We start from the raw sequence: 27,980 nt of genomic DNA on the forward strand, positions 1-27,980 counted from the left end.
CAAGCATGCTTCAGACTGCCACATGCATACTATGCCCCCCAGCATCTGTCCTTGGTTTGAATGCTGTGTGTGTGTAGTTGTGGGCTGGTTACACATCGAAACTTTGCAAAATAACCAAGCACAGTGCTGCCAGTAACCAACGAAATGCAAAGGTCCATGGGGTCAAGGCAGGGCTTTGGATGACACTTACTTGCATGCTCCCTCATGCCACAGGTACTTAACAGAAACAAGGTTTGGAGAGTTCTGCGATTAAGACAGAAGATTTACTTTCACCTTAGAAATTGATTTCCTGTTCTTGCACTACTTCCTTCCTAAAGAGCTACAGTGATGACATTTGTGAACATATTTATTTTGCTTCACTATGCATTGTGACGTTATACAACAAAGAAGCAGGAAAACAAACATAGTAGGTGGCGTGACAGCTAGCTGTAAAGCAATTCCCGCCTGTTAGAGTCACGCTCTTGTAGGAGCAGAAGCGAGGCAAAATGTTCGGAGCTCTGTTGTAGAACTTTTCTACCGTTCAAAAGGCAGGAAACAATGGCTAATGCCAAGAAAGGTTGTGTTGACGATTTAGCTACATTGTCAGAGTTAAATGAGGAGATCATTCTTCAGGATTTGCAAGCAAGATACCATAAAGATATTATCTATGTACGTAAATGGAATGATATGGTCGATATGCAGTGAGATGAAGATTTGCTCGCATTCAGTGATGTTGATCTGCACGTGCTTGTTATTAGTTGATTCCTTGGTCTGAACGTAGTACACTTGTTTGAACATTTTCAGACGTATGTCGGTGACATTCTTATTGCCCTCAACCCATTCAAGCGCTTGGGAATTTACCACAAGAATGTAAGTTTGAAGTAACTTGTATGATATTTGAAGTTGTTCAAAGATTGTTTATCTCAGCTCAACACCTGTTCGTGCTTATGTCTGTTTAAGGTGTTTCTCATTGTCAGTTCATTAGGATTTTTGTGCCACGCTTCTACGCTTTTGAAGCTTTTTGGGGAAGCTTTAATGTAATGCGTTGTTTCAACGATCCAACATCTGAGCTTAATGAGTAAAGCTTAAGTTAATCTGCAAGTTTTATTTTTATAGCCGGTATTAAGTAAGTTGGAACCTAGGAGCTCAAAAACAGGAAAAACATTTCCCATAGAGCCCCCGACACTACCGTATGTTTCGTGCACAATTTCTTTCATACAGTGTACGTTGTCCTTCAACCCTTTAATGCAGCCATGAAATAGTTTACAAAAGTTAATTAACTGAACTTCTAAGGCTACTGTAGCCCGGGCGGGGGGTGGGTACTTCCTTATTTGGGCTATATAGGTATGTGTGGCCTCAAAGGGTATGGTTTTTCAGCCATTTTGGTCATAAATAGGGTATCGATTTTGGAAAACGGTGAGGAGTCAAAGACTTACTGCAAGGCTGACACAATGTCCTATATTTAAAACATATATCGGCTGGCCTGGTTAGCCGAAATATTGTTTTAAATATACTTATGTTTTCTAGACAGTGCTAGTGAGTGTGCACTTCACTTTCCTAAAAAATGCATTTTATCTAGCTTGGTCTATTTTAAAACACCTGCTTCATAACTTTTTTTTCTTGTTAGAATGCAGATAGATACAAGATGACACAGAAATCATTGCAGCCTCCTCATATTTTTGCCATTGCTGATTCAGCATATCAAGCGATGTTGGGTGTTGGAGGAGTAAGTCCCAAAAGCCAGTGTTGTGTGATCAGGTGATCCTGAGCAGATTAGTTGGATCATGTGTACTAAAGGCATCTGTGGTCGAGTGTCAATCGCTGCCCTCGATGGATTGACATCTCGATGGCTACTCAGTCAATAAACATTCAACATTGACAATCACTAAGTCGACAGTCGCTCAAGAGTCAGTTAATTTTTGCAGACATGCCATTGAGGGTTGATTGGTATATATGAGTTGGTCGACACTTGGCCAACTATCGACTGACTGTCGATTGAGTGTGGGTGTATAGTGTAGAGTGTTGATCAAGCAACTAAGATGTTGATCGAGTGTCCATCGAGGGTTGATCGAAGGTATCCATTGACACTTGACCATGGATGCCTTTAGTACACAGGATCTTCAGTTTAATTCTTTAGCTCATGCATGCAGAGATACTGAACAAAATGATATGAAATTTTAACTTTTAGAATGAACTACTGATCATTCAAGCATCTCACAAATTAAAACCAGCAGACCACCTTTTGGAAAACACTTCCCAGTTTAATCAATTAACCAGGTAGCCCAGGTAGCCTGGGGCTGGGCTGTTTCGAATTCACTCTGCAAGTAAAGAAATACATGCAGTAAGTGTTGTTCTAGAAAATATCAAGGAATACCCCTCCTATTCCTTCTAGAAAATATCCAGGAATACCCCTCCTATTCCTTCTAGAAAATATCCAGGAATACCCCTCCTATTCCTTCTAGAAAATATCCAGGAATACCCCTCCTATTCCTTCTAGAAAATATCCAGGAACACCCCTCCTATTCCTTCTAGAAAATATCCAGGAATACCCCTCCTATTCCTTCTAGAAAATATCCAGGAACACCCCTGCTATTCCTTCTAGAAAATATCCAGGAATACCCCTCCTATTCCTTCTAGAAAATATCCAGGAACACCCCTCCTATTCCTTCTAGAAAATATCCAGGAATACCCCTCCTATTCCTTCTAGAAAATATCCAGGAATACCCCTCCTATTCTTTCTAGAAAATATCCAGGAATACCCCTCCTATTCCTTCTAGAAAATATCCAGGAATACCCCTCCTATTCCTTCTAGAAAATATCCAGGAATACCCCTCCTATTCCTTCTAGAAAATATACAGGAATACCCCTCCTATTCCTTCCAGAAAATATCCAGGAATACCCCTCCTATTCCTTCTAGAAAATATCCAGGAACACCCCTCCTATTCCTTCAAGAATTCCAGTTCAGCTTGATGCTTTCCTTTAAACATTTTAGGTTCTGAAACTATCCTTACCCTCAGAATTTTCAGAGACCTATTAATTCCTTGTGGGGGCTATGGATATTTTCTGGAATAATTTGCACAATACTCTATGTTGCTCAATGCCATGGCCAGTTGAGCCACCTTAAAGTCCTAAACAGCTCAATAATTATATAGTGATACTTTTAAAATCAACTAACCACTGCATGTTCTTTACAGTGGGGAGAGTGGAGCTGGCAAAACAGAATCAGCCAAACTATTGATCAGTCAGCTGGTTGAATTATCACAAGGAACATCTCAGTTGGAACAGCAGATCCTGCAGGTATTAGCCTTACCTTGTGTACTGAGATGAGGCAACTTCTGGATTTGAGGTTGAGTTTTGAGTCAGTGGCAGGGGACACTGTGTTGTAATGTACATGTATGTGCAGTTCCTCTCTTCAACTGTAGGAATACCAGCAACATGGGTGGCAACAGGCCCGACAAATTGACCAGCTCTGAGGATGGTTTTGCCCCTACAAGAAAGTTTTTCTTTCAGTGAAGATCAGTTCAAAAAGTTTTTCCTGCCTGTTAAAACCAGTGGCCCTTTTCCTGAAAAAGTTAATGAAATCCCAGCAGCAAATGGATGGTGAATGCTGGGGACGTTTCAGTTTTCACAGTACTCACTATATTTTGGGCAAGTGACTTTCACAATGTAAGTGTATTGAATGATTTGTAAAAACAACAAGAGTCAAGTACACCTGCCCCTAGAAGGATTACAACTTGCTTGGACAAGTTTTAATCTTAGTGGAATTGATAACTTGCCCATTAGGTGAATCCTTTGTTGGAAGCTTTTGGAAATGCTCAGACTCTGATGAATGACAACTCAAGCAGATTTGGAAAGTACATTCAGCTGAAATTCCAGCAAGGCATGGGTAAGAAAATCTATCCAGCTGACTGTCTGTCTGTCTGTCTGTCCAGGCATTGGTTCATTTCATACCACATGTGCTTTACGCAAGCTTTCTTGTTCTTTTGTTCAGATTTTGTTTCTTCATTGGCTCAAATGTAATGTACAGCCCTCTTTCTCCCTGTTTCCTTCCTTGCTTTGGTACATCAGTTGGTACATTGGTAAGGGTCTAGGTGGGTGGGTTGGTCAGAAGGCAGGCAGGTTTGTTGGCAGATTCAAGGATGTATGCCTGGCTAGTGAGTCAGGGAGTAGACCATACCATCAAATTCTGACAGTTGGTGATTGTTCAGTGATATTGTTTGGTTGGTTAGGCAATCATTGTTCTTGTTCATTATCACGGTTCTCATTAAAATGTTTCCCCCAAGATTTAGTCATTACCTTTATTATTTTCCTTTGTGATCTTTAAAAGTTGTCACAATAATCTAAAATCATTTCAGATTTAGTTGTGCATATTAAATTGTTTTACATAATTTGTTTTCTATTCATACCAATCACATTTGTCCTGAAATTTTCAGTCATTGGTGCTAAGATTTCTGAGTATCTTTTGGAAAAATCCCGTGTTGTACGACAAAGCAGTGGCGAGGGGAATTTTCATATCTTCTACTACTTGTTTGCTGGTCTCTCCACTGATGACCAAAACAAGTATGGACTAACCAGACCAGACAAATATAGGTAAGAGTAGAGACGAATCGTATCTTCTCTATGTAGTTTTGTCCTGTTTATTTGGTGACCAAGCACCTCCTCCTTAAAGAAGCGTGGTTAGTGCACTTGCCTCTGGATCGAGCAGTCCAGGCTCAAGTCCTAGCCAGGGCCATTGTTTTGTGGTACTGGGCAAGACACTTTACTTTCACTGTGCCTCTCTCCGCCCAAGTGTATAAATGGGTACCAGCAAATTTAATGCTGGAGGGGTAACCCTGCAATGGACTTGAGTATCGCATTCAGGTGGAAGTAGAAATGCTCCTAGTCGCTTCATGCTATAGAACCTGGAGATAACCGCTGGGCTAATGAGCCACTTGGCTCATATGTAGACCTCCTCCTTAAGCTTGGACGAAACACGTCACAGAAAAAAAAGAATCAAACTTAACATAATTTTTTTTTTAACGTAATTGTACTGGGGATAAATATATCACTTACAAGTATGAACAGAAAAGGAATTGGACTCACATCTGTCTGACATGTTATGACGTATCATCATCATCATCATCATCATCAGTAGCAACTGACAATGTACACTGAATTATGTTGTAGCTTAGAATTAAATTGGGTTTTAAATGATTTCAAACTAGTTAATGATTTGAATTTTACTGTGTTTCTAATTTATTTCCATAATCCTAAGACACATTAAAGTAAGTCAATAAACTACATGTAGTTTGGATTCATTTTGACATAAATTTCGTTCAACCGCATAATGCATAGTTTTACGCATATATATGTTCAGATACATGTGCATTTTTAGTTGTTGCTTTTTTTGGAACAGTTATCTGTTTGAAGGAGCAGCAAGTATGAAGAAAATAAAGAAAAACAAATCAATGTTTGATGAGCTACTAAATGCTATGGATATGGTGGGCTTCCTTGATGAGGTACATTACTAGCAACTTTTCCTCTTTCCTTTATCATATACTTCGTCATATCCCATGATCGTCATTTCATTTTATTGATAAAGATTTTTTTACAACCTTGTAGCCTGATTTTCTACTATCTTTGCTTGTGGTTGGCAGAGTAAGATTTTAAGTCATTTGAATAAACCAATTAGAGATGCTTGGGAGAAGAGGGGAAGATCAAAAAGGGGTGTGGGAAGTCCATGCAAAGCTAGAAAAGAGATTTCATCGTTATGGGATTTTCAAGGTGACAAGAACGTGGGATGCATAAGGCCTTTTTTCCTTTCTTCGGATTGTATCTGAGAGGGTGATTAGCCCTCTGCAGACTTGCCATAGAGCCCCTATTTACCAGCTTGTTCAGGGCTCCTGCTGGGCCTTCACAGCTATCATTATGATAGTGACGTGGGACCTATTAAAGTCAAACTGTACTCCACCCTTCACAGTCCCCTATTGTTCACCTCTCACGAATGAGGACGTCAGGGGTTGAGCTTTGGGAGACACTGGATGTAGCACTATAGGAAATTTTTTTTTCTGTACAGTGCATTTCCAATAGAAAAACACAATGAGGCAGGAGCTACTAAGAAAGGGGCAGGAACTGAATAAAAGGTGTGAGATTTTGAAGAGGGAAGTTCACACCATCCTTCCCCACCCACACGGCAGCCTTTTCTTTTATATACTGTAAACCATGTTTTTTTATAGGCTGTTTAGTCAGTTATGTACTCGAGATTGTTGTGATGTTTTATGTTTAGGAGCAGCAAGATATGTTTACAGTTCTTGGTGGTGTGCTGAACATGGGTAACATCGCATTTGAGATGGATGAAAATGAGGGCGCTATTATCAAAGAAGCTCACGGACCTTTGAGGACATCTGCGGTTTGTTACACTTAAAACTTCTTGGAAATCTCTAAACGATAATAAATTTGGGTTTTCAGTCCTTGCGGATCCTTGAGGCTTAACTTGAAAACATTTCAACTGGAAAAAATGGTTGGTTGAATGAAATAGATAGTTATTCTATTATAATGTTTCGGACATTCTCATGTCTCATCTCTCATTCACGTTTGGGACATTCTTGGAAAAAAAGAACGAAAGCACAGCTTCATTAAAGTCATTGATTGCATTTAAAGTAGGACAAAAACAAAACATCATCTTTCATTGTGTGCAGATTTAATATGAATTCAAAGTGTTTGATACAAGACTATACTAGTGTGTTTTGTGGTAAATCCTCGTAATAAGGTTGTGGGAAAGCGGTACTAATGCTTGCGAACTTTTCAAAAAATTGCATACAAGCTTTTCATCATCATATTCAGCGAACTTTCTTGCAAAAAACTATTTCCAGTCGAATGGGCGACCAATAATTGATTTACCTTTCTTTATGCGGCAGAAACTCCTGGGTGTGGACACGGAGAAACTAGCAGAGGTGCTGACGTCCACGACAACTACAACACGTGGCAGTGTGATTAAGAGAAGACTGAAAGATCATCAGGCAATTGGTTAGAAAGTTGTAATAACCTCATTCTTTTTGCTGGAAACCTGAAAATGCTGGTCTAGTTGTGTTGAAAATTACTCTACAGATGTACCACAGCTGTAAAAGGAACGTTATAGTGGGTTACGCATTGACAAGGTTGTGCTGTCGAGTTGTCGATTGAAACGGTCTAGGAACCTTTTTCGAATTCTCCGTCCTGTCTCGGGAAAAAAACGTAAAAAAACTCATTACAATTTACTCTTCCCTCAACAATTTACTTATTACCTTCATAGTCTATCATGCTGGTGTTCTGGGAGCATTTCGTGAACAAGCGAACGTACTCGGTAATAATTTAACACTGTTTCCACGGACCAGAAGAAGAGCAAAATGGTCGCGATAATGTCCCCTAATCTTACCACGTGTTTAAGGGTTGTCCCTCTGAAAACTCAACAAATATTTTGGTGTTTCTGTTTTTCTGAGCTTTACAATCTTACTTTGCTGTTGCTATTTCCAACAATGACGTTTAACTCTTTGACTCGTAGTCAGCCTATCACAAGTTTGTATATGTCCAGTTTGCAAAATTGCTTCCTTCAGTTAAGTGTGTCTAGCATGTAGAGCCAGGAGATGTTATACAAGATGAGCGACTGTGTGTTTTACTTCACAGATGTTCGAGATGCAACAGCTAAAGCTTTGTATGGCCGTCTGTTTGGTTGGATCGTCAACAAGGTGAATCAACTTCTGGCTCCACCAATGGCGTCAAGAGGAGAAGAGGTCACAGAAATAGGTACAGTTCGCTTGATGGCCTGGGTCAGAGTAGATTGCAAAATGCGAAGTTGGCTTGTTTGCATTTCTCGGTTTAGCTTTGTATTGCTTGCAGTCTATTGTTGGACTAGCCGAAGGGTTGATGATGTCTCGACATTGAAATGGCGTGCAGTTTAACATCAGGGACATGGTTAATTACTGTCAAATGAATAAAGATTCACAGAACTTTGCCCCTATGTCTTGTTATTTCTAGGCATCCTTGATATATTTGGTTTTGAACATTTTGAGAACAACGGCTTTGAACAGGCGTGCATCAACTTGGCCAATGAACAACTCCAGTTTTTCTTCAACCAGGTAAACAGCTCTGATGAAGCGCAACTGTACGACAGAAAATTAAACTAAGAGTTCTAGTTTTCTATGAACGAAGCGTAACCGCTCGAAAATGAGGAGAACGAACAGTCTAATTGTTTAAATTGATACCATAAAGGATATGTGGGGCATTTTATTAAACCTAAATATAAAGGATGTTTTTTCCCTTTCAAGGCTAAAGCGCGCGAGAACTTGTTTCTGTTGGCAACTAGTCAAAGACGAACTCGATTGCCGATCGCACTCACGGATAAATAGATAACTATTAGTGTCTACTAAAATCCGTTATGATCTGCATGTCGTTAGTCTCCGTTCGGTAGCTAATGCTTTACCTGTGGCCTGAAATGTTATTGGTGGATTGCTGGAATCACTGTACAACGTAAACGTTCATTTCCACGCTTTAGACAAAATACAGTCAATGCATTTTGTATAATCACTGGATTCGGAGAAAGAACCTCAGTTTTTAACTTCGCTGAAATGTTGTTCAGAGTATTAATCACGTGGAGATGATTTTCTCCATGATGCTGATTTTTTTATTTTGAGAGCTAACTTTGAGATTTGATGGACTTGGTACATTATGATACGAACACGCACTACAACCAGATACAAGGTATATTCAATACTATAGTTTTTATTGTTTTTTTCTAGTTTTTGACCAGGATTGATATTTCACTGTAAATTGTTTTCACCTTGCAGCACATTTTCATGTGGGAGCAGGAAGAATATAACAAGGAAGGCATTGACTGGACAGGTGTCACATTTGCGGACAACAAACCTGTATTGGTGAGTTCATCTGTGTTCGTCTTTTTCATCGCAGATCAGCCTGATTAAATCCTTCTTGATCATTACCGATCTACATTAATTGCAAAACATTTCGGACGTTTAATTTTGGGACAGTTTTCATCTCAGTTCGGACAAATTTCGGACAAAAATTTCGGACACTTAACGTAAAGATAGCTAAAAAATTTACGCGTAAAATCACGAATTAGACTAAACAAAGAGCTGTGAAAATGATACTTTAACTGTTCACTCAAGGTTTAACAGTAACACCGACGAGAAAATGGCACATGCTGTTATGTGTCTCAATCAGTGTCTCAGCTAGAGTTACTTGCAAAAAGGAAACTTAGAGCTTTGGAGCTACTTAAAATTTTATTACTGTACTGTAAAATTTCGGACGCTTAAAAATTCAGGACTGTTTTATTTTCGGACTCCTTTTTTGTGCGAAATTAAAATCGTCCGAAAATTTTTGTTATGTATGCATCGTTATACCGTGGGAAGTCAGTAAAATAACGGTGTTTTCATGGTCCACAGGATTTATTTTTCAATAAACCCATCGGACTGTTAGCGTTACTGGACGAAGAGAGTCATTTCCCACAGGTTTGTGCTGCCTCCTTTGCAAGAGAGTACGTAAAAAGAGAGAGTTGTCTCTTTCTCTGTCTTAAGTTATCGTTCACGAATTTGTATCTGGGAGTACACAGGCTCCGACGCTTTTTGTAACAATGCCCTCTAACAACTTTGTAGATGCATTGTAGGTTTTGTAATAACGATTGAAAAATTCGACGTTTTTTTCCTTCACATCAGCATTAAAAATGTACCAGCACATTAGGCGGAAAATTCATTGCAAGATCGCGAGGCATTTATTTCCTTTTTCGTTTTTCAGTTGTCTTTGTTGGACATTTCGTTCCAGCTTAACATTTTGCAAGTTCCTTGTCTCCCACGTCCACTTATCAAAATTATAACTTGTAGTCTGTCATTCCACTGTGAGCCGAGAGCTACTAACATTGCTTTCTTTGTGTGTCTCATAGAGCACAGACCACTCATTTGTGGAGAAATTGACGCAGAATTGTGGAAAGAGTAAAGTGTTCATCAAGTCCAAACATTCTAACACCAACATGTTTGGGATTTGCCACTACGCTGGCAAGGTAGGAGATAATAGCTGTTAGGTTGATCGTTTTCTCCTAGGTAACATTTTATCTACCTTGTGTTTGCCAGTAACGCTATGTACAGGGCTTTGTCTTTATTCGTATTTATTAATATATGACTTGCGTTTGTAGCCTATATAACGCGCGCTCTGATTGGCTAATAACTAGGGCATTATTCTCCCGTAATGCTCAAGGGCCGATTACGGGCCTGTAAAAACAAGCAAAAAGCCATATAATAAACTTCTTATTCACCTCGAACGTTCGGTCTTTGTGGGAAAATCTCAAACCTCTGCTTGAGGCAAGGTCTCGGCGAGGTCTCGCTCTTAGATTTTCCCGAAAAGACCTTACTCACGCACTCACGGTTAATAAGTAGTTAATATTACCCTTACTAAACAAAGGGCCGGAAAAAGTTTCGAGCGGTATTCAGTTGAGTGTCGAAAGTAATCAGGGAGTTACTTTGGTTTTTAATACAGTTTGAAATTGGCTGAGTAGTCTAATTGGTAACTAATTGGTTTAGTCTTGGTTCAAAAACACTCAATCGAAAACCGCTTTATGAACGGGTCGCGATTGGTCATTGGTTTGGTTTGTTTTCTGATTGGATGAGCAAGTGGCGCGTGATTTTTAACCAATCGCAAAGCTGCATATTGCTTTCGACTCTCAAGAGCTACTCTCATGGGAAAACCCCTCTTACCTCGGCGTAGATGAATTGATTTTGTTATACCTCCTTACTCAAATACAGAATAAATGTAATACCGAGTAAATGTATTGTGTCTATAATACAGGCAACAAATGCAAGGAATCGTTGATGTACTTGTAACATTTCGAAATAATTCTATATCATCTTCAGACTGAGGTGACATGCAGGTAGCAGAAATTTAAATACTGCAAGATGGTACATTTATTTAGTGAAAATATAAAACAAAGACGATACCATCAAGAGAATAGGCACAGTTCCGGCTACTGGCTTTTAAACTAGTGTTCAAATATGGTACTGAACGCTTGATATGATAAGCTTCTTTATATAGTAATATATTCCAATTATCATCGTTGGTCATTTCAAATACGTTTTCCGGTTGGAGGAGAACGTGTCACGTGTCGTGGGTCAAAACTCACTAACTCCCTAGGGAAACAACAACTTGAACTTTCGACTCGCACGTGACCAGGTCGTGCTCCATGAAACCGCGGCAAATTTGTGTGCCAGCCGGCGTCAAGCAAACGATTTCTTCGCAGTTTTTTTTCTATTTTTGAGTTGGGAGGTATAACAAAACACTTAATGACTGGTCCCGCAGGAAACAGTGAGTTTTGTTTCCCCTCGACCTCAATGTTCCCCTCGGCTTCGCCTCAGGGAACATTTTGGTCTGTCCTCTATGTTGAGTGACACGACCTTCCCTGACGTAACAAATGTCGACACATTCACGGTTAAAGATGTTTTTGATGTGAGGAGAAAATTGATGACGCCTTGAGTTGGCAGGGAGAAGTGAGAAACAGCGTTATTGTATTTGATTCTGTGTCGACTTCCGCAGGTTGAATATGACGCCACAGGATTCCTCGAGAAGAACCGTGACACCCTACCACCAGGTGTTATGGATCTGCTGAGGAAAAGCGATAACCCTCTGATTGCCACAGTCTTTTCTGGTAAGCATAATGTATGTGAGCCAGTGTTTGTAACTTTGCTGGTGGTGATACACCATTCGTAGCCTTTGTTTTGTCCTGATCGTTTCCCTTTATTTATTGCGTACTGTTCTAAAATGACACACCATCATTTTCAGATTTCCGCCATCCTTAAGATAGTGGTGTGCGTTTATGGTAACTTGTATCTAGTGAGAGATTACATGATATTAATTTTAGGAATTGTTTACTTGACTGAGTAACATGTATGGAGTAAGACGTGATGAGTAAAACAAATACGTTTCAGCCTGTTCTTTTTAAGCCTTCATTAGTTTAATGAGACGCTAACCGTAACGCGTAGGTTTTGATATTTAAGTCCTCCATTCCTTGTTCGTAACCAGCGCACAAATTGAACTCTTTCAGGAACAATCACTCGAACTGGGACACTGGCTCTGCAAGGACGAGTAAGCAAAGGAAATATAGTCAGAAGAACTAAGGTGAGAAATGAGTAGGTGCTTGAGTAGCCCAAGAGTCAGAGCTCTTCGTATCTTTATTTGCATCTCCTGCGAGAGTGCTTTTTTTGAAATTCAAGCCGACAAATTCTTTACTGATGACGTAAGATGACGACAGATTGTTAATGGTCTCTGATTGGTTGTCACCTGGGTACTATTTTTCGCTCGCAAATTACGACCAATCAGAGGCTTTTGATAGATCTTTGTAATGCTACGTCATCTGTGTGGAATGCATGGAATTTTTCGGCTTCGGTCGTGGATGTCTCTAGGAGATTGAAGCGTGCAATGGGAGAAGTCTGTTTCCAACGTTGCAGTTTGTTTGACGTTTTGGTTGCTATTACCACAGTTCTACATGGCATTGTACGGTCTTGTTTTTTTTAGAGACTGAGTAAGGCGCGCCAAGGAATGCCTGCCACCAAAAAACCTACTGTTGGCGCGCAGTTTAAGGTAAGTGTTTTCTGTCATATTGTTATCAGAATCTGAATCGCTCGTTGTTTGGTAGTAGATAAGCCGGAGATTTTCATGTCAGTGTTAGACTTGTTAGACAGATTGCATGTACCACTATATGTTATGTTTTTTACTGGAGTAGTGCCTTTTAAAGATAGTGGTGGCATCATAAAAGAAATTACTTGTGATCATCAAAACCTACTCTCTCATACAAGACGTCTTTAGGGATCCTCATGGAAAGAATGACAGCTGCCAATCCGCACTTCATCAGGTGCATCAAGCCAAACAATGAAAAGGTACCTGACTTGATTTCTGTTACCACTGTACTTGAAAACTAGCAGCTGTATACTAGTTTCGCTATTTGGTTCTTCTCCCGAAGAAATCGCCGACGGAGTTACGAAGTCGTGAAGCTTGTATGTTGCTCAAGGAAATACATTGAACATTGCTGTCTTCACAATGCGCCAGAGCTAGATTTTGTTAAATTTAAAGTTATTAGAGGATCGATCGATCAATCAAGCAACTAATCAAACGTTCTTTAAAGAGGGTGACACTTAAGTAGTACTGTTATAAATGTTAGTGCTTGTTCTTTGTGGCAACGGCTTATTATGCTACCATTTGTTATCTCCGATACTGTACTGGAGATCCTGTACATCGCAGGACTTATACAATGTTCTATGTGTTTTTCATCGTGCTGTTTGCAGATATCCGACAGTCTCGATCTCAAGTACGTGAAAGAACAGGTAACAAATCTCAATGTTCACTGGAAATGATCCCGTCATCGAACGTGTACTAGCATTAATCAGAGAAAATAATGAAGTGAAGTATATGTAGCTCAAAAATAGATGGCTTGATTGATGATGAATGCCGAAATTCGTTAGGTTATTTGCCTAACTGTACGCTGTTGGTAGGTGAGATTGCTTGTCTCCAGCGAAACACAGGTTTGGTTGTCTATCAATCCCTCTCTCTCTCTCTCTGTTGAGTAAGGGACTTGAACAAGCTCCGTTGCTGGTGACAAATGAGCACTTTTAGCCGGTGAGTATTCACGCTAAAAATTGTCTTTTGGATTTGTTATTGGTTAGCTGGCTTACACTGGTGTGTTGGAGACCACTCGTATTCGCAGAGAGGGCTATGCACTGAGGATATCTTTCGCCGACTTTGTGGAAAGGTGAGTTGCAGTTTATACAGAGAACAATTGTTAACTGACGACAAGAAACCCAAAGAGTTTGTCAAAAGCATTTAACTCCGGTTTTCATACCATAAAGCGGCTAGGAGTATTGCTACTTGCGCTCAACATAACATTTAAAATTATTCTGTATGCCTGACACATACTCGTACTTAAGTGGCCGTGACTATTCTTGTTCAACATGTTTTGAAAATGCTTTTACAACAAGATTCGAAAGCAATACGATGGAATTACCAAGCGAGTACCATATCCACTACATGTAGATGCCTGAATTTGTTTGGTTACTGAGGGATGAGTTATTTACAGATGAGTTATCTGTTGATATACCCCAATGTAACGAATAACCTTTCTCTGTCTGAAATACAATCTTCTGACTTGCCAAGGCGCTATTTTCTGCATGCCCCATGAAGCGGTATTTTATGTCGTCAAAATTCCAGAACCACGTTGTGTAAGTTGTCATAAGATGTCACTATCATTTCTCTCTATAGTCTCGTTCTTTTTAGTTCCGTCGTTTCTGTACTCGAATGTATTACATTACAACATTTTTGGACAGAGCATCAAAAAACTTGATGGCTCCTAGACAAAAAGAACATCCGGTGTATACTGTAGCGTTGTATATATGTCTTAACCTTTCCTTTTCTAGTTTCTGGGCCAATGTTCTTTCACTGTCATCTAATCATATGTCATTGTTTTTCATGTCTTTTAGATACAAGCTTGTGTTGTATTCAGCAACATTACCCGGCAGTGAAGCGAGCTGCAGACAGATTCTGAAAAAGTCACGACTGAAAGACTGGCAGATTGGGTAAGAAGAATATATTACATGAAAATGAATGTCAATGATTTTAAACATTTCACAAACTTGCGCGGAGGAGGAAAGAGTACAAGAGCCACAAGATCGAGCAAGTAGTTTTACAGTAGTCTCTGGCGCGTTTTTCTAGCTTCACACCAGCCCTTTTAGCTGTGGGAAATTGGCCAGATGTGCTGTCTTCTTGATCATGAAGCTACACCGAAAGTTTTCGAAACCTTTTTTCACTAATTGTTATTTCGAAACTCGAGGTCGAAAGTTCCAGTTCGATTCTAGGAAACTTTTATATCGATTGTCTTATGTGAAACTTCTTTCGTTCAATTCTCAGACGTACAAAGGTGTTTTTGAAGTACTGGCACGCAGAAAAATTGGTGGAGCATCTACAAAAGGCTCAAGAAGCTGTAATCAAAATACAAAAAGGTACATGTCAATATGAAGAAGCAACCTCTCGCTTTTGTGGAGAGACCTGCATTTATTTAGTGCATATTGCCAACCCTTGCATCTCTTATCCTTTGAATTTTCGTGTTCTTGTTTCACTCCTTTTCATACTAGTCAATGTATTTGTATCAAACAGTGAGCTCTACAGACGAGGTGGCAAAACTCACAAACATTTTATTTCCTTTTTGAAGTGGCTCGAGGATTCCTAGCGAGACGAAGATGTAAACGACTTCGGGAAGAAGCTATCATGAACGCCAGGAAAGCCGCCACATTTTTGCAATATTCCAGCGTCTGTGGAAATAAATTGTTTCTCAGTCAAGAAGAATTGCTGCAACATGACTACAAAAAAAAAGAAGGTATTACTATCATTACAGTAATTCAAAAGTCTTACTTTATATAGTCTTTTGTCAGAGACGTGTGGTGGTGTTCCACAAAGGAAATGGAAGCAGTAGCTGCAGAATTTTCATCAATTATAGCGATAAAACATTTGTTAAACGACAATTTTTAATCAAAGTCATAGTTTGTGTCGAGAAGAAACTAGCCGTGTTTGCTAATTTTTATCTTCGAAAGCTCTTCCGAAATTACGGGCCTTTCAAAAAACACCTGGGGCTTTCATTTACCACGAATTTTTTTGTAGTTTAAAGCTATCTTTTTCCAAAAGTCAAACCTGTACTTTCTCAATTTTGAAATCCGGTTCGATTTTAATTTAGTTTGAAGTCGTGTTTTAACTCGTTTACTACATAGATAACGCCATGCTTTTAATTTTTTGCATTAGAAATCTTAAAGAAGAAAAATACGAAATATATTTCGTTGCAATTCCCAATCGCTCCTGTTGTGGAAGACGAAGATGACTTTCCACCACCCCCACCGGATGCGCTGGGACTACCACCTAAGACACGTCTTGGGTCCCTTGAAGAAATTGAGGTATTCAAAGATGTTGATCACAAACGTGCACAACGATTTGCTCGCCACATACTAACTTGTCCACAGACCCTCTATTTTGTCTTAAGTTCGTCGAGATCGCAAGCTTAGCAAAATATTAACCCCGCGCGTGGGATATGAACGAGCCAAAACGCAATGGGAGGGGCTTGGGAAAGAAAAAAAGCAGCAAAAAATACGTCTGTGGACAGACTAGCGACATACCGACTGAAACAGAATCTTGATTCTGATTGGTTCTTAGCAGTCGCCCTATTTAAGTTAATAGACGGTTGCACTGGAATGGGTTTCTTTTTCACATGTCTCGAAAACAAGCTCAACTGTTTATTGTAGGACAAAGTAAATCAATTTATTGTTGTTTATTTCTTTTCACAAAATTTGTTAATTAATAGTTATGATTCTTTGTGTCACCCAATTAGGTCTGAAATCTTATTTGTGCTTTCAAACAAATCGGCTTCCCTCTTCGCGGATATCCGATTATCTTCATCACTCCTACAATTACACACGTAATAATATACATGGAAAGTATGCTGATAGGAAGTTAAAATTAAATTTCATGTATATTATTAACAAGTAATCAAATGTTTTTTGTCATGCAATTTCGAATAAACAAGTCCTCGTAAATTTTTCAAAAACTACAAATTGCTTTACATCTCGGGGGGAGGGGTCGTTTATTAGATACGAGGCGTTTATTTGAGTGTGGGCGTTTATCAGATCATTTACGGTATGTTTACTTTTTTAAGTTTCGAGAGCGTAGGATGTGGTACATAGACTGTGATATTTGATTTTTTTGTGAACTACAACTTGTCCCTGATATGCTTTGAATAGTGCTCACCCTCTTGAACGGTGGCGGATCAAATAAGATTTTGTGTTCTTATTTTGCGACTGAAATTGTCTTCATTTTTGCACCTAACGAACTCCCATTGCAGTTTTTTGGGTGCTCTGGGATCAAGAGCCGCTTTTGACACATCTACGTTTTCCTGTTCACGTTACTAAGCAACTTTACGCTGAAAAATACGAGCTGAGTTAATTCTCGAGGAAATAAATCTAGAGTAAAAGAGTGTTTGTGCCCCGGCTGTGTAGCAATTAATTGTTATGTTCTATTTTTCGTTGTAGCTTGATGATGAGCTTCTGACGGATGACCTAGAAGATGAGGAAGATGTCTTTATTGGCCAACCTCACCCAATCAAGGGCGGATTTGGAGCCGTGGCCAACAAAGCAGCGTATGTCTCAATTAATCAATAGTCGGCTGGCTGGCTGTGTCAGTTAGTTAGTCAGTCCGCCTGTCCGTCAGTCCGTCAATCAGTGAGTCTGTCCGTCCGTCCTTCCGTCTGTCAGCCAGCCAGCCAGTCAGTCCGTCAGTCAGTCAGTCCATCCTTCCGTCAGTCAGTCCGTCCGTCCGTTCGTCGGTCAGTCAGCCCGTCCGTCAGTCCGTCAGTCCATCTGTCAGTCAGCCAGCCAGACCGTCAGTCCGTCAGTCAGTTAGTCCGTCCTTCCTTCAGTCCGTCAGTCAGTCCGTCCGTTCATCGGTCAGTCAGCCAGTCCATCCGTCCGTCCGTCTATCTGCCAGTCAGCCAGCCAGCCAGTCAGTCCGTCAGTCAGTCAGTCAGTCAGTCAGTCCGTCAGTCAGTCGGGCAGACAGTCAATTTGTCAGTCAGGCAGTCAGTTTGTTGGTCAATTGGTCTGTAAGTTGGTCTGTTGGTCAGTGAGTCAGTCATTGAGTCGGCCAGCTGGTCAGTCTGTAAGTCGGTCGGTCGACCAGTCGGCCTCATAGGCGTTTGGTCGACTCAGTCGGTAGGTGGGTTGCTAGGTTAGGTCGGTTGCTTGGTTACCTAGTCAGCTTTCTACACGACGTCTAAACGCAGTCCATGTGAACTACAACTCATCCATGTAATAATAATAATGCAATTTAGCCTTCTGTTAGTCATGATAACAGAGTTGGTGTAAGCCTCAGTTCAGCCGTAAACCAGTTCTAGTTTAGTTTTACTAATGATATCAGCATACGTTATTTGGCAGTGCTGTACAGTGGTTTCAGAAGACCCAGGCCCCCAAGGGAGTTGTACAAGATGAAAGTGGAATGTTCAGCGAGTGGTTTCATGGCATCATTTCCAGGAGGTGCAGTCTTGCCGCATGAATTACATAAATGTGATTGTTTTGACCGTCTTAACTCTATTTGTAGGGTATCTTCTGGTCAGTAGACACTAACTTGAGACCGATCTTGAAAGATTAATTCTTCTTACCATTATCTATGCATTCCTTTTCACACTCGTGGTGATAATTTGAATAAGACTATAAAGAGAACTTAGATTTTGATCTTTCATAAAAAGATCGTTCCTTGTCGATTAGGAGATTGACTGTTTTCTGCTCATATGGCACACTTGAAACCATTATGTCAGCAATTCAGAGTTGCTTTGATTTAATTTTGTTTCACCCCAGCCGTGTGCGTTTGTTTGTCTGCAGGGAATCTGAGCGTCTGCTGTCGAACAAGCCAGTGGGCTGTTTCTTGATCCGTGTTAGTGAAAGTCGGTTTGGTTACACTCTGTCTTACAGGTGAGCTGACTTACATTGTTTGCATTCGGTAGTGACCAACGAGCGAGAGAGCAAGAAGGGGCGGGGGGTCAAGTAGGATGCCATTCCCGAATCTCGTTGGGCAACATCAATCTTTGCTGTCTGCGTGAAAATAGTTTTTAAATTGTTTGATTTTGTGGCATACCTGGCATTTAGCTGGTGCGTCTTGTAAGATCTCCGCCCCGCCCGAAACCTCAACTAAGAGCAGGTTTCTAAACTAAATGACGTTATGCGTTTTCAAACCTAACCAAATAAGGGACTCACAAATTCAATTGGCGGGAAATCCTTCTCGAGATTGTTGCGTGCCCTACATTTTCTCAAAAATGCTTGGACACCGTACATTTCGCTGTTGTAAGGAAGAAATGTCCAGAACATCCTCGCGTTATTGTTGAATTGAGGAGTAGCATTCGGAGACTCAGATTAGAACGCGATTAGGCAGATCCGTTACTCGTGTTTGCTCCCCGTGCACACAATACCACGAGGGTGTTTTTAACCTCGTATTTATGTCTTATTTTTGCGCTTAATTCCTTGATTGCTGCTCATGTGGGCCTTATTTATCTCACGTGGTTGTCGTTTTCAGGGGAAAGACCCGCTGTAAACACTACATGATCGACCAGACTCGCTCTGGGAAGTTTGTTATCGTTGGGATGTCTCGAGTCTACAAGTCTCTCAAGGAGATGGTCACTGTGCACAAGAAGGTACAAGCTTCAGTTCGTTCATGTTTATTCTGTTACATGGTTTACATTCGGATACAAGACATATTGTTATGGTCGAAAACCCACGCACGATAGTTGAATGAGCCTGCAGATTTTTTTGGCAGAGGCGTTGCTAAGTGGTATTAAGAATAGACTAAGTGTTATTAAATTAGACGAGATTTTGTTTGGCACAGTGTCAAAATACAAATTAATTAAGCTTTTTAACGGAAATTATCATTTGGAAGTACGTTGAAGTGCAATATATCAACATTAGATTCATCCAGACATACAAGTTAAAGCGACTTTTGACGGCTTCAAAATCCCTACACTGCACGTCTTATTCAGCTTAGAATCCAGCGACCCTGGGAAGCGAAGCTTACCCGACAAGGTATGAAGGCCCCTAGTGATACGCCCGCAGTCATTGCTGTATGCGGCTTTCGCCTTGTGGATGGAATTTCAACAGATCAGAACAGACGCTTTATTAACAAGATCAATTTGTCCTGCATTTGTAATGAATGTAACTGAAAATAGGGTCAAATAAGATTCCTCTTCTACCTGTGTTGTTTTCGGATTTGGTGCCGCATTAAACTACATAACCTATTCAAGGGGGGTTCTTGTTCTTTTTCTATTGGAATGGTCACACACTAGGGTTTCATTCTCAACCTTGCCGTTGAAACCACGTCTCTGATATCTTGTAACTCTAGGTCAGATGTGACTTTATAGAAGGGGACAACCCATATGAGTGAAACATTTCCTTTTGTTTTTGTTTTGTGTATCACACAGGAACCAATAAATACAGAAGGAGACATTCTAGTTGCACCATGCGGCCAGGTTAGTAGCTTTGACGGAACATGTGTCCTTTTGTCTTACATTTCTATCTCCAACTTACCGTGACCTTTAGACTGTTTTAGTTTAGACTGTTTAATCAACACATCTGTTTATTTATTTTTTTTGTAGGAATCAGAAGAAGAGGCAGATTATGTGGAATTGTTACCAAGGCGAGAAACTCAGGTGATTAGAAAAATTAGTCTGTGTTATAATATCCTGTCACTTTTTTATTATTATTATTACTATCACTATTACTATTACTATTACTATTACTATTACTATTACTATTACTATTACTATTACTATTACTATTACTATTACTATTACTATTACTATTACTATTACTGTTACTGTTACTGTTACTGTTACTGTTACTGTTACTGTTACTGTTACTGTTACTGTTACTGTTACTGTTACTGTTACTGTTACTGTTACTGTTACTGTTACTGTTACTGTTACTGTTACTGTTACTGTTACTGTTACTATTACTATTACTATTGCTATTGCTATTACTATTATTACTATTATTATTATTATTATTATTATTATTATTAAAAGAAAGTGAAGGTGAAGAATGATCATCGCAGTAAATTTTCCAATTTAAACAATTGGAAAGAAGACGCCTGAAAAAAAAAAATCAGGGCTTCAACAGGATTCGAACCCGTGACCTCCGCTATACCGGTGCGATGCTCTACCAACTGAGCTATGAAGCCACACATTGGGAGCGAGTCAATTAATTGAGTTCATATCTTCCCGTGAGGAGTGAAATGATGTGAAGTATATAGGAAATAATTCATATTCGAACTGCGGTTGTAGATGAATTATTATAACAATAATGAAAAAGGAGTGTTTATTGTGACAAAAACTAGAGCTAAGCTTTACAAAATGCTATAATATTTACATAATTTGATGTCTGTTAAACCTGTAAAACATGTTTCCGTATCTGATCATGATATCATGGTTACTACAACTAATACTAATACTTAACTACTATGATCATCATAACATTAATTAACATATTCCATACAAATTGGTATATACAAGGTAAAAGTAAGTAAAAGAAATAAACTATTAAAACCTATTTCAACAGTGTTTACATAATGGCTCCCTCCTGGGTTTCAACGTCAATATCAATGTTCTTAAAGTCACAAAAGGCTTTCCTTCTAGCTCTTGAACCTCTTAGGCAGATTAGTGCGGATCTTAGTAAAGCGAAGGATGTCCTTGGTCTTATCCAGGAGATTGTTTTAGCATAATGTTCTCCTTTCTTGATGGAGATCAGCTGCACCAGTCTGGAATGGTATTGCAAGCACTCGTTTCCCATGCCGCCTGTTGACGTGAAAATAAGGGGTGTAAAAGTTCCTTGTTCGATATCCAAAACCCTCCTCGCGTAAAGGCGCTTCTTCTCGTTCTCATCATTGCGGTATATCTGTTGGAGCTCTAGGTCCCTATACGAATCAGCATTAGGGTGACAAACCCTCACGTCAAAGAATGCTGATCGTTGGTTCTCCCAGAACCCGCGCGCATGAATATCTAATCTCGCATCTGGAGCTCGATTAGAACCTCTTCCCAGCTGTTCACCCGAGATGTCTTGCAGGACAGGCTCAATCTCAACATCGGTACAAACCATATTCAGGAGTTCGGCTTCTAAGTCCCTCAGCTCATTGTGACGTTGGGTAACGAATCCACCTCTCTTGCATATCATTGCGTGGTCCACTGTAAAAGCATCACCGCATACACAGGTGGAGGGGATATCATCAACCGGCCAATCGTAGCGCAGTTTGATTGCATCGCGGAACTATAACAACAATAATAATAATAATAATAATAATAATAATAATAATAATTAATAATTAATAATAATAATAAAAAAGACCACAAAACGAAAACCTGTAAATTTATTGACATGGCAGTACCATTAGACAAAAACAAATCCATGAAAGTCACTGAAAAACTATCCAAATATAAGGACTTGGAAATCTAAACAAGCCGAATGTGAGGCATGAGAACGGAAACGATACCAGTTATCATTGGAGCTATCAGAAAGGGACTAGAAACTTATCTTGGAACAATTCCCGGCTAAATAAACATCAGTGAATTACAAAAGATAACCTTGCTAGGTGCAGGACACATTTTGAGGAGGGTGCTATCAAGCTAAAAACTGGCTATCCCCTAGTGCCTCAGGACCATGGTTTGGTCTCGGTCCTAAGGACTCTAAGCAAACATTACGTGAGGACGATAATAATAATAATAATAATAATAATAATAATAATAATAATAATAATAATAATAATAATAATACTAATAATAATAATAATATATTTTTAATTTATAATTTGCCTTGTGCATAAACTAACTAACGATTTAATTACTTGATGCCAGGTTGTTAGCTTGTTTGTGAAATAACTTTTTGTTAAGTTCTAGTGTTCACATAGCAGCTCTTCCCACAGGCCTCCCCGGATTTCTTATAGCACTTAGTAGGAAGAACTTGTTTTTATCGAGAACTTCTTGGCGTTTCGGCAAATTGTGTTAATTTGGTACATTTTTTTTCACTCTATTTACCAACTTTGGGCGGCCTGTTACGTCACAGTCATACCAAGAGACCACTTCCGATTTGCCTTTTGCCTCTGTGTCAAAACGAGTCTCCGTGCGAAACAATTCATATGAAAATGTGTTCCCCCTACAGGTTAATTTTCATGCCAAAGAAACGCAGTTTCATACGACAGGTTTTGCACGAAGACTCGTTTTGAAACAGAGGCACAAGCGAAACTCGGAAATCGCCCATTTACAGCCCTACCAATTTAGAGTTCTCGCTTTTCTCCAAACTCAAACTATCAAATCTCCTTACTACTTATCGATATGGAGTGTGAATATCACTATTGATCGCACTGAGACGAAGCAGCTTAGAATTAGAGGGTTTAAAAATGACGTTTACGACAAACGGGAACTGAATTGCCTCTCATCTTTTTTTGGCATCCACTTATCCTTAATTCAATCCAACACAAAAATACAAAAAAGTTCTCCTATTCACAGAAAATATTCTCATTAAAGTCAGGAGCCAACAATGCGTTTCTCAAACGGCTAAACAGGAACAGCAAAAAGTTTCATTTTTGCCATAAACGTCATTCTTAACTTCTCTATTGAGACAATTCTGGTGATGCTTTGCCTAACCCGATGAATTGTATGCTCTTCTCTATTTATAACATGAGATTTGTATTTCTCTTTTCTTTATAGGAAGTTTCTAGAGTTCGTACTGTTAATTGGGACGATGAGGCCCCGCCCCTCCCTCCCAAGTCTCCTAGATCTCCTAAGGTGAAGGAAGAAACCTTACCACCACCTCTCCCTGCACGAAACTACCAGGTAAGTAACAAAGGCCAATATCATGCTCCCTGATTACATTTCCTGAGGGAACGTCTCCTGACAAACAGAGTATTAGCAAAACCTAATTGATAGCAAGAATGCTACTGCGGCAAAAGGGCAATGCCCTTACAATGACGTCCGGTACATTTATTGAGCAAGCTAGAGATCCGACATCAGACAAGCCAAGCAGCTTAATGCGTGGTCCTCTGCCCCCGCCCCCCGGGCCGGGGGTTACTCCCAGAAAAATTGGGTGGGGGTGTGCGGCTCGCTTCCCAAAGCCTTTACCCTATCTGCGATATTCCCCACCCTATTTATGACCTGACCAAAAATTCAAAACCCTATTTGTGACCTGGCCCTTAAATCAAAACCCTGTTTCAGACCTGTGTTACAATAGGGAGTTTAAGCAAATCGCTACGGCTGGCGCTGATACGGCTGCCGGAAGTAAATTTCCCCCAAAATGAGACACTGCGCATGTACGTTGGTTGCATCCAGCCGTAGCGTGAAATCTGACCACGCGAGTCGGGATGTTTTACCGTAGTGGCAAAGATTGCCTCTCATAAGCTTGTAAATCAGTATCCTGAAGTTACGATAAGTTTTGGCAAAGGTGTTGGAATGGCGAAGTGAGTCAAGTGAAATATTCGTGTTGAGCACGAGGTTGTTTTTCTTCGGTTAAGTTTGCTTTGAGGGTTTAGTCAAGATGTTTTATATCCGGACAACTATACGGTGCTATTTTGCCTCTTTAAGTATTGATATTTGTGTTCTTCGCTTGATATTCTTTGAGATATTTGTCTCTGAAATTGTATATTTCATCCATCAAATTGTTATGGTACAAAGTGTATGGCATTCGCTTTCGCTCAGAAATAATCTGCATGTTCGTCCTAGGAAGGCGAATAACGGCCGTTGTCCTTTGAGCGAAGCCATTTGGCTGTGGGAAACTAAATAAAAGAGATTCTAAACCCCTCAGCCGATGTTTCTTTCATCTTTGTATTTCGCTTTGCTTGCTAAACATAAAATTTGGCAAACCACCGAGACGTACTCTCCCCAGACCTTTTCAGTCACGGCAGCCGTAGTAGCACCAGCCGTAGTGATTTGCTTAACTCCCTAATTAGTTCCCTAGTTCAGACCAATGTTAAATTACAGTTAACATAATTCGTGAAGGGCTTTTGCTGATTTTCTTTCGATAATGATGAAAAAGTAGCTTCTTCTCAAAAACATACCCATATCAAGGCTAGAGTGCAAAATCCATACCCTATTTATGACCGAAATGGCTAAAATCAGCTCAAATCGACACCTTATTTATGACCAAAATGGCTGAAAAAACCATACCCTTTGGGGCTGCACATACCTATATAGCCCATATAAAGGAGTACCCCCCCCCCCTCCCATCCGAACGTTTTTAGAGTATTAGTATTATCACTTGTTTTCCTCATGGTCCAAATTGACAAATGAAAAATGTCCCAAAGGCACATCCCTACAGAAACGTGGCGCACCGCAAATGAAAACGTGGCGCATTCTCGCGTAAACTTGGGGAACCCGTTTTAAACTTGGCACATCCCTACGTAAACTCGTGGCATCCCCATATAAACGTCGCGCATTCCTAAATAAACCTTTGTACCTCTATTTAAACGTGGTGGACTTGAGGAGAAACGTGGCGCATCCCTGCGTAAACTTGAGGCACCCGCGTCCTTACAAACGGGGCGCGTCCCGTCGTAGACTTACGTTGAATAACTCGTGAGGGAAAATTTCGTTTAGAGATAATATATTTTGGGAATTTTGACAGTCATTTACTCTGACCGGCAAGTGCGATCAGATCACTGATGAGCGAGTTTCAAGCGGTCTGTCGTTAGTAATTGCCTACTTTTTCGGCTGGGTTTGCTTCTACTTTCTCCTGCGATTGATGGAAAAATTTACATCTTTCATTTTTCAAGCACAACGAACGTGGCATGTTTTTCCAGCCCACAGCAGTTAAACCAAAAGCAGGTCACCAATGTTTGTCACGGGTTGCATGTTTTGCTCGGACATAATTCTCCTTTCTTTTCTTTACAATGATTTTCTTTTTGGTTTACTTTAGGGAACCAGACTTCGCTGATCATGGAATGAAACCTTCAAAGTTATAGTTTCGAGTCTTCGTATTTATACTAATTAATGTATAGCCAGTAATCAGCCAGTTATCCGTCAGTTATCCGTCAGTAATCCGTCAGCCAGCTGGGATTCCCAGCATAGTTTTGCTTCGTTTTAATATTCTCCGTCAGCGTTCTGAGGCTAAAATAGTCTGTTAAGTAATTTTTTAACACACATCACATTCCTTGGAGGACTTATGTCGTTCCTAGATCTTCTCGCACATCTACGTAAATACCAACAAACGTCTGAAGATTGGATTTTTTTTACTAAAATATTGACGGGTTCCGATCTTTGGACTAAAGTTAGTAATTTAAAACATGCGTGTAACCATAGCAATGACCTAGTAACTGGACATATTTGTTTGAGTAGTTCGTACGCTCGTAGCGTCACGAAACACTATTTGTTATTTAATTTAAATTAGGAATATTTCAAAAAACGAGTAAATTAGAAATTAGCATTAGAAGCGACATCAGGAGCAGGCCTCCTGATAAGCGCTCAGAAATAATGTTTTCTTGCGGGGTATGGTAAATTTCAGAGAAAAAAATTCTGCAGATAGGACATTTTCATAATGACTTTTTCAGGAAAAATTTATAGTGAATTTAACGCGACTTCTATTGTAAAAGATGTCACATAGAATAAAACTCATTATAGATGGTCGGTTGGTTTTAATGTTCAGAATTAAGCAATATTTATCCTTTGACAAAAGGAAAATCTCTTATTAGTAAAGTTCTGCTTTCTGTAGAACATAAATATCTGTTTTCTACAGTGTAAACTCGTCTTTTTAATTGAGTAAGTTCCCATAGAAACTTGGGTGTTCCTATTTGAATGAGTGGGGCATGAGTCGGAGTACCAGCTACAAAATCTGAGGGAGCCAACAGTTTTCTTCACGGGTTGCTTAGCAACATCGCTTATCGTCATGTCGACAACCTATGGTACGCACTGTCGAAGTGCTCATGCCGTGTTCTGATTGGACAATAGTATCCAACACGTAAAATATTATAGGTGCCTGACGCTGATTTGAAAGTGCTGTTAAATACAACGTTAATATGAACTTGAACAAGACGTTCCGACCGAAAGCCTTCGCATTTCTAACTGAACGAAACTTACTACAACCTACCAATGACTGGTGACAAACTTTACACGAGACTCACAGCCAATAGCATCATGGCTAAACTGACCAAACACTTTCAACGGACCAGACTTATAACACCGTCCACTCACAAACTATTCACTACCCTCACCCGGACGATCACACTATACGAACTACAGCTACATATGTATATCACGGAGGAGCTACAGTATTGAACACCTTCATGTGTTTGTTGCATGGAATATTCAATCAAGATAATAGTAGAAAGCCTTGTTGAAGCTTGTGAAGGCAAAGACTGGTTTCCATGTAATCGCTACGATCGCTGCAAAAGACGTTCAGCGATCATTGAGATCATTTGGAAAACGCTTTCCAGCGATTGCAGCCTCAACGATCGCTGACATACTCAACCTCGTTCCCAGGGTCCTTTCTCTTCCTCCCTACTTTCTCGAGGGAGGAAGAGAGAGGACCCTGGGAACGAGGTTGTGACATACTCTGAAGGAGCTACGTCAAGTTTGCGCATCTTGTAAACTTACGACTAATTTTTTTTTTTTTTTTAAGTTCCTTGTTTGTAATCCATGTCAGTCTTCTCAATCCTTAACCATGCTTGTTCCTTTAACCCTTTGGTTACCAGTTACGCATATACGCGTAATTTATGGTCGTGCTCTTTGCACCACTTGTGACGTCATCAATTTAAATGTCACCAGATATTATTGATAAGCGGATAGTAGAGCTAGGATAGACCTTTCAGTACAACGGTCGATTTTGGATATCGACGACATTCAGACGTAGCAAGTTGAAAAGCAACGTTATCAGTTTTGGTGCAAAAATGGTGGTAAAATGGTCCACTATGCCTATAATTGATCAAGGTCCATTTCTAGGTTTTGCCCATAATTAACACCCAACTTTTTACAGCAGCCAGAAAGAATATGCAACCCAAAAGGTAGCGAGTGTAAAAGGGCCGAGGAAAAGAGGAGAGGGCCGAGAAAAAAAAATTGAGAACGGATAATGGCAAAAATTCCAAATTTTGTCTTATGCGCATGCACCAAATTGAAATATTGCACAATTTTGTACCTAATCTTCGAGAAATCGATCATTTTGGTAAAACATAGCCTTTTAGCAAAACTTAGGCCCATTTAGCCTCGCGACAACCAAAAAAGCTGATTAAATGGTTAAAAACGGTTAAGGGTTAAGGTTTATTATTATCTCTTTGGTATTTTTCTACCTTTATAAACTAGTATTTTCACGTTTCCTTAAATTTAAGGGTAAGTTTGTACCTCGACGATCGTAGCGATGGTATGGAAACCGATAGTCGTCGCGATTATGTGGAAAGCAGTCTTAATCGACTTGACCATAATTGCCGCTTATTGTGATATCTTTGTTTAGAGA

At 39.8% G+C, this 27,980-nt stretch overlaps 1 protein-coding gene across 1 annotated transcript; it reads left to right on the forward strand.

Moving 5' to 3' along the window:
• Positions 1–70: 70 nt before the first annotated feature.
• On the forward strand, positions 71–27,974 carry LOC145501806 (myosin-IIIb-like). Its single transcript, XM_081481199.1, has 32 exons — positions 71–648; positions 784–849; positions 1,607–1,737; positions 3,174–3,276; positions 3,763–3,865; positions 4,413–4,569; positions 5,375–5,477; positions 6,245–6,367; positions 6,876–6,984; positions 7,621–7,740; positions 7,972–8,072; positions 8,781–8,867; positions 9,396–9,461; positions 9,890–10,006; positions 11,530–11,641; positions 12,038–12,111; positions 12,508–12,573; positions 12,789–12,869; positions 13,275–13,313; positions 13,653–13,738; positions 14,463–14,558; positions 14,890–14,981; positions 15,191–15,355; positions 15,775–15,923; positions 17,052–17,158; positions 17,952–18,050; positions 18,396–18,485; positions 19,084–19,201; positions 19,982–20,029; positions 20,156–20,209; positions 23,258–23,383; positions 25,455–27,974. The coding sequence occupies exons 1-32, from the start codon at positions 538–540 to the stop codon at positions 25,470–25,472; spliced, it is 3,117 nt and encodes a 1,038-aa protein (XP_081337325.1). The 5' UTR covers positions 71–537; the 3' UTR covers positions 25,473–27,974.
• The last annotated feature ends 6 nt before the right edge of the window (positions 27,975–27,980 follow it).

The sequence above is a fragment of the Orbicella franksi genome, chromosome 1, assembly GCF_964199315.1.
Source record: "Orbicella franksi chromosome 1, jaOrbFran1.1, whole genome shotgun sequence".
NCBI classification, from domain to species: domain Eukaryota; kingdom Metazoa; phylum Cnidaria; class Anthozoa; order Scleractinia; family Merulinidae; genus Orbicella; species Orbicella franksi.